Source organism: Elephantulus edwardii, unplaced genomic scaffold (assembly GCF_000299155.1).
Source record: "Elephantulus edwardii isolate Elephantulus edwardi_28Jun2011 unplaced genomic scaffold, EleEdw1.0 scaffold00010, whole genome shotgun sequence".
NCBI classification, from domain to species: Eukaryota; Metazoa; Chordata; class Mammalia; order Macroscelidea; family Macroscelididae; genus Elephantulus; species Elephantulus edwardii.
This window is the reverse complement of record NW_006399760.1, coordinates 1283968-1291535: the sequence shown is the minus strand read 5'-3', so window position 1 is coordinate 1291535 and position 7568 is coordinate 1283968. Positions and strand designations below refer to the sequence as shown.

The following is a 7568-nucleotide window of genomic DNA, read 5'->3' as shown; positions in this document are numbered from 1 at the left end:
TGGTGACGTAGTAGATTACATGTTGGACTGCTAACTGACAGGTTAGTGGTTCTAATCCACAAGCTGCTTTGAGAAAAAAGTAAGATTTACAAGCCCCAGGTCACCATGAGTCAGAATCGATCTAATAGCAGTGAATTCTTTAAATGGAAAAAAGAAATCTAGTTGAGGTCTGTCTCAGAAAACGAAAATATTTATCTTTGTTTTCAAATAAAAAAGTAAAAGCATCTCAAGCACTTTTAAAATATTTATTTAAAAGTTTAAATAAACCAATGCTTGTATGCATGAATCTCTAGATTCCTTAGATTAGCTACTTCAAGGTTTTGCATTTACTGTGGAAAGAAGCAACAATGGTGCGTCATCTCCATGTGATTATGCCTCTGAAAATCGACTGGAGGAGCATCAGCTTTGAGTCCGTTCCAGTTCACAGCAGTGCATATAACAACTGCTTAAGGTAGCTTACCTTGGGAATTTTATCCCAAGAAAAGCAAAATGGTGTACTTAACATGCTTAAATTGCTAGGTGATTTTTTTTTAAGATCTTGGAAAAAAGTTTGAGTACTTTTATCCAGAAGAACCCTTTATTTGGTGTTTCTGCAAATCCAGAAAGTTGACAACCTCCCCTAAAGGCTTTTCTCCAGGAGGAGAGTTACTGAAGTCACAAGAGGAAATGTGCTAATTGCACACATTCACTTGCTTATAATTTAGACAGAAATTTTTGCATTGTAAGAGCAGCAAATTATGTCCTCTTTGGATGCCAAGTTATAGTAATGTGCTAATAGAATTCAAACTACCTTAATACCTAAAATCAGTGAGCGAAAGGAGTGTGGTCCACTCACTTGGTCTTCCTGTAGGAAGATACTCGGCTTGGTGAGAAAAGTTCTGAAACAAGTCTATCCAGTAAGGCTGATCTTTCCAGTGGGCCTAGGATGCTGAGAGGGTTCTGGCTTTCTTACTATGCCTACACTCTTTTGTTATCTGTTGATTTTGCCTTGAGGAGCTCCAGTGGCACAGTGGATTAAGGGCCTACTAACCGAAAGATGATTAGTTCAAACCTTCCTGCTCCTCCATGCGGAAAATAAAGCAGTTTAACATACACAGCCTCCGAGTCCTGATGGGGCAAGTCTACTCTTCTCCCCTAAGGGTGGCCGTTTTGTTTTGTCCGGCAAGTCAGAGCTAGTCCATAGCTGACCCTCCAGCGGGTGTTTAGAGGCTGTAAATCACATGGGAGGAGATAGCCAGGAGCTGGCATCAGTTCATTGGTGGTTCATTCTGCCTGACAGGATCCTTTTTAATTTTTTTTAAGGTTTTAATGAGAGTTTATAAAGAACTTGGATTTCCATTCATTCATGGTTGCACATTTTCCTCGTCCCCCCCGCCCCCAGTTTGCTTTTTTTCTTTGGGGAAAAAAAAAGTTCTTTCATTGTTATACAGTCCCATGCCCCTCCCCCCCTTTACTATGCAACTCTTATTCTGGATTCTTGTCATGCCAATAATATCTAATTATATGTTCCTTTTATACAGTTTACTGTTTCTATGCCCTCTTCTTAGTTTTCCCCATCTCCCCTATCAGTCTTGTTCTGTAAAAGTGGCACTATGCAGTATTTGTCTTTTTGTGACTGAGATATTTCTCTCAGTTTTATGTCCTCCAGGGTCACCCATTTTGTATATTACATGAGTTACTTGTTGGTCAGTGCTGCATGATATTCTGTTGTGTGAATATATACCACAGCTTTTCTATCCATTTGTTGATGGGCATTTGGGTTGTTTCCAACTCTGCTATTGTGAACAAAGCTGCAATGAACATAAATGTGCATAGGATCATTAGATAAATTGAAGATTAATGTGGCTAGGAGTAATTCTTCTCAAAGGTGACTTAACCTGTTTGAAAGTAAATTCTGGGTACTCTCTAAGTTTGGAGGAATCTTAGTATTGACACTTTTTTAAATTTGATTGGTTTTAAAAAAAATTTACTGTTTTGTGTGTGTATGTACCGTCAAATTGGATCTGACAGGAGATTGTCCCTCCTGCAGTAGAACATCTGGTGGATTTGAACTGCATACCTCTGGGACTGCAGTGCAGTTTCTTGCCACTAGGCCACCTGAGCTCCCTAGTTTGATTGGGTTTTTATTAAAATGACTACATTTTTCTTCCTAGTATACATTGGGGTTGGGTTTTTTAAAGCAACTTTTTAAATGTCATTTTTTTTTCCACCAATGTTGAAGATTTCATTTTCTGACTGTACTTAAAACCCCATAGACTAAAATGTTCACTGGAATAAAAATCTAATCATATATTTCCATTTTCCAGAATCTATACAAAGAATAACATTTTTTTTTATTTACAACATAAATCAGAGACTTAATGTGAATTATAAATAACTCAGTCCATGGATAATATGGAAAATAGGGTCTCTGGTACAATTCTTTGCAGTCCAAGGAACTTTCTGTATTATCAAGGGGAGGCTCTGGAATCAGGCTGTCTGCCTTCCAATCTCAACCCTACCTCTAAATAGAATGACCTTGAGTGAATACACTATATTGTGTCTTGATGGTTTTACCTGAAAGTGTCAGTAATAACACCATATTTTACCACAATTTCAGACTTGGTGTGGTAAGGGAAGGCAAAATAGAAAAGAGTATTTAAAAGAATTTAATTTGGATATTGACACAGTGATAAAGGCCAGTTCTGATGCTTCAGGACCAGAATGTACATGAAACAGTATCTGTGCTAGAGTATCCTTAAATTATGTTCTTCATAGGTTTCTAACATTAAAAGGGTTCGACTCCTCCACCAACATGTAATATTTTGGGATTTATTTTAAAAAACAAAAAAAACGCTATGGAGTTCATTCCAACACCTATAGAGTTGCCAGAGCTGTACATCTTTATGTAGGCTGTCTCTTTATCTCTGGCAGCACACTATTGGTTCAACTGATGGCAGCCACATTTTAACTACTGTGCCATCAGGACTGTTAGGAGCTAAAGTCAGTGATTCCACATAACCAAGTACACATGGGGATGTGTTTCCCTCTTTCCCTTGCTTTGTTCAGTACAATGGAGAGGATTTGGCGGGGTGGGGTGGGGGGAGCTTTAGTGTGTATTATATACTTCTTAATCTTTACAACACCATCTCACTGCAGTCAGATGCCATGGACTCTGCATCCACTCAGCAGTCCTGTGTCCCAAAGACCAGAACTCTGCACCATCCTCACACCCAGCTTCGCTTAAACCTGTTTTCAGTCCTGATAGGTGGGGTTCAAGTATGTTGCTGGTAGGGAAATTCTGGGCGCTCAGGTATCATAATCTAGAGGAAGTTGAGCTGCTAACCCCAAAGATAGGGAAATGGTAGAATGTGAATGACAATTTCTTTGGTTGAGCTTGGGCCCTCAGTACATAATAAAACACTCTGTGCTGTGACTTGAATAGTAAGAGTACACCCTTAGTGAAAAAAGAAATGGTCAAGGAGGAGAAGGCTCTTAACATCATTAAAGTAATGAAATGTTTTAACTACTAAATTGATCAGGAACTCGGGAAAGTTTCAAATAGAATGAAAGTTTAGGCTTAACATTCTGTAGGAAGCAGCAGGGAAGGACCTATGTAGTGTTAGCCTTTTTCTGAGTGAGAGCTCAATGTTGGCCCTAACAGCTTCCTCCACCTTTAACCATGTGGCCTTTCAAACCCTCTGACTCCAAAAGATGTTTATATTTACCATGCAAACATTTATGTTTAACGCTGTGTTGTATTTATAGTATAGGCAGTACTCATATGCAAGTCCGAAATGAAGCTAAAGAAAATTCAGTGAGAACTGAAATTTGACCTTGAGTCTATCCCAATCTGAATTTTAAAACCATCTCAAAAACAGGTTTGAGGCCTTGGATACTAATGAATTAAGACCAGGTAAGCTGTGAGAGGATATCAAGAATATCCACGATGAATGCAAAAGGTCATTACTAAGAAGAAAGATTGAGATGCATGTCAGAGGAGACTGAATATTGCACGAGAGCACCACGAAAGCAAAGGGAGGAAAATCGGTAAGTTGAGGTGAACAGAAGATTTCAAAGGGCAACTGAGCAAAACAAAGTATTACAATGAAATGTGCAAAGAACTGGAGTCAGAAGATAGAGCCAAACTTGCTGTGCATTTCTGAAGAGGAAAGAACTGAAAAACGCAAGCCTTGAATTGCAATCTTTAAGAACACTGTTGGCAGGATGCATAAAAGAAGGTGGAAGTACAAAGAGTTACTGTACCAGAAAGAATAGGATGACACAGAAGAATTTAATGAACCAACATATGACTAAGAGGCAATGGGGCTGAAGGACCAAAGTTCAAGCTGCTCTGAAGGGATTGGCATAAAAAAAGGCAAGGTCCCAGGATTTGATGGAATACCAATTGACGTATTTCAACAAATAGATGCTGCCCTGTGCCAGAAAATCTGGAGGATAGCTGCCAGACCAACTGACTGGAAGAGATCCATACTTACTACCTTTCCCAAAAGAGGTGATCAAACCGAGTGTGAAAATTAGCAAACAATATTACTGACAGCCCTTGCAAGTGAAATCTTGCTGAAAATTACTTTTTTAAAAAAAAACCCACTAGAACAATATATTTACAATACCAAAATGCAAGCCAAGTTATGAGGAAGAATGTGGTATCAGAGTTGGAAGAAGACTCCTCAACAACTTGTGTTATGCGTAACTCAACTTTGCTTGCTGAGACTGAGGAGCACCAGAAGCATTTTCTGCAGAAGGTCAAGGAATGCACTCTAATATGAATTGATGCTCAACATCAAGAAGACAAAAGATTCTCACCACTGAGCCGATCATGATAGATGGAGAAGAGATTGTTAACAAATAATAGCTTGCTTGGTTCCACAGTCAACACTCCTGGCACTAGCAGTCAGGAAATCAAAAGACAAATAGCATGAGGAAAATCTGTCTGTCAGACCTTTCCAGAGTGCTCAAGAGCAAGGATGTTAGTTTAGAGACTAAGGAGTGCCTAATCCAGACCATGGTCTTCACGATTACTTGCTATGCATCTGAGAGCTGGACAATGACTAAGGATGACACAGTTGATGGCTTTGAGCTGCGGTGCTGTAGAAGTCTTGAACACAAAATGGACTTCAAAGAGAACAAACAGGTCTGCCCTGGTGAAGGTAAAACCAAGTTGCTCCTTGGAGCCAAGGATTTTGGAGCTCTGTCTCACATAATTTGGGCATATTGCCCAGAGGGACAAGTCCTTGGAGAAAGACATCATGCTTGGAAGGATGGAGGGGCAGTGCAGGAGAGGAAGACCATTGATTAAATGGATTGATGCAGTGACTGCGTTAATGGGGGCAGGTCATGAGATTGGCTCAGGATAGAGCAGGATTCCAAGCTCTTGTGCTTAGGATCGCTATGAGTCACAACCCACTCGACAGCATATAACAACATAACCATTTTGATCTGTAAGAATACTGAAGATCATAAAAATGGAAAATAGTAACAAGGCCTACCTTTATAAAATTACATTTCAGATCATGTTGTATGTGAAAGATGTGTTCTTCCTCCCTTGCCATCAACTAGGTGACAAGAAGTATAAATTTGGGGGGAAGCAGTACACTCTGAATGGAAAAGGAAAGAGAAACCTCACTGTTATCAAGTCACTTCTTAGGGACCCTAATTCACAGGGACCCTGTGTAAGGTTTCCAGAGCTGCAAACCTGATGAGAGACCGCCCTTATTTCTCCTGGCAGATTCCAACCACTGGAGATTAGTAGACTTGATTAATAGTAAAACATGCTACAGAGCATTGAATTTGTTTTTCTGTACTCTCTTGAAATAATGTCAACTGATAAACTAAAATTCTAGTTGTGCCTTAAAACACTGGGTGTTACTGAAAGGAACTTTTCACAAGTTCTTAATTCACTAGTTTAAAAGGGCTTGTAACAATTCTTAACTCTTATTTTATGGAGCTCTGGTGGTCTAACGATAAACTGTGCTGCAATCCCAGAGGTACACATGTTTAGAATCTACCAGCTTCATAGTTTTCACCAAATCTTGTACTGCATCCACATTCATGTGGATATGGTAAAAACCCTGTGAGATTATTCACTACAGATTACTAGTAAGTTAGTTTATTGTTTTGCATCGTTCTCTTATTCCCCCTCTACCTTCTTACCTTTCTCTGGTCTCCTTCTCAAGAATGAAGTCTTTTCTCACAAAGCAAGAAAGTACAAGTTGTTTCTATAAACTTTATTGTAAACTAATGAACTTACAGAGGCAGGCCTAAACCAAAAGGGAATTATCAGACAGCAATAGAGAATGTTTCCTGGAAAGTCAAAATTGTAAACACTGGAATAGGTTTTTTGTTTTAAGAAAATCTCCTGTGCCTGCCTGAAGCTTGGGGAGACTCATTATGTACTTAAAGCATCCCGTTACCAGTGCTCAGAGGATCTGGTTAAATAGGGTTACATTCACTTTCCAATAGGAAAGCAAGAATCCCTTAACCATCATTCCTCACGATTAAACAATAAGAGAGTACGTCTGGTAGCACTGGGAGAAATGTCCTGAAGTCTGGTCAATGACTTCTCTTCAAGAAGGAATGCTTCAGGAGCTGGAGGGCAGAAGGCCGCTCATGTTGGTCCCTGTGAACGGAAAAACACGTTAGGAGCAGTGCCCAAATACATGGGTGTCAACTTAGATTTATTTGAGCCAAAATGTCGTTCAAAAATAGAATGACAGCTTCTGACACTCAAATAACTTGGGTTAAGCTTGCACAATTCAGTTTTCAGCCGTGTGATCTTAAGCAAGTTACTCAGATTCTTCATCTCTCAATGAGAGCTAACTTGTTAAGTGAAACAACAATAATAATAAACTTTCCAACAATATGTGGCACACAGTACTAAAGATATTCAATTATGGTAGCTGTTGTAATTAAAAAGTAAATCCTACCTTTCCACTGTGCTTTTGTTAAATTTATAGTTTGCACACTAAAATTCACAATTTTATGTGTACAGTTTGTTGCAATGTCAGTTGGCATTAAATTTACTTTTCTAATTTAGAGGCATAACTGCAGAATTGGAAAGAATTTTAGAGAAGGCATTTACATTTACTTTAGTAATTAACTGGAATAATCCCATTGTGGTCATTCAGCTGAGCACAAAAGAAAAGAAGTGTTTCTCCACACAATTATGGCTCAGGTTATTTTCTTTGACAAATAAAAAAGCTTCTGGAAATGGGTCAATCGCCCAAACTAAAGAACCACTCAATGGTTGGCTAGAATAGCATATTAAGTAGCATTCTTTGTATTGGTTATCTTTTGGTAAAAGTCTAGACAAGAGTCTAGAGTCCTTAGAGTCTTGGCCATAGAACTTCAGAAGAAGTTCTATGCTGCCTTCTACAGGACACAAATTGGGAAAGGTCCATTACTAGTCTCTCTAATGGTTGTCAACTATAGAGACCCGATCATGTATGTATTCTGTTCTCTGCTAAGTAATCTACCCAGCCATTTTGCTTCATCTTCACAACAAAGACTAATTTATTATTTGAGGGGTGAATTGTTTTGTCTATGGTTCAAAAGTAGAATCTTTCAGA

The 7568-nt window shown here is 38.9% G+C and overlaps 1 protein-coding gene across 5 annotated transcripts in view; it reads right to left on the bottom strand.

The window, feature by feature from the left end:
• Nucleotides 1-6552: 6552 nt before the first annotated feature.
• Nucleotides 6553-7568, bottom strand: part of MAP3K19 (mitogen-activated protein kinase kinase kinase 19) — a 68277-nt gene continuing 67261 nt past the window's right edge. For all 5 annotated transcript variants that reach the window (XM_006880738.1, XM_006880740.1, XM_006880741.1 and 2 more), the window contains one exon: nucleotides 6553-6619. In XM_006880738.1, coding sequence (XP_006880800.1) covers nucleotides 6553-6619 — 67 coding nt within the window. The remainder of the gene's footprint in view (nucleotides 6620-7568) is intronic.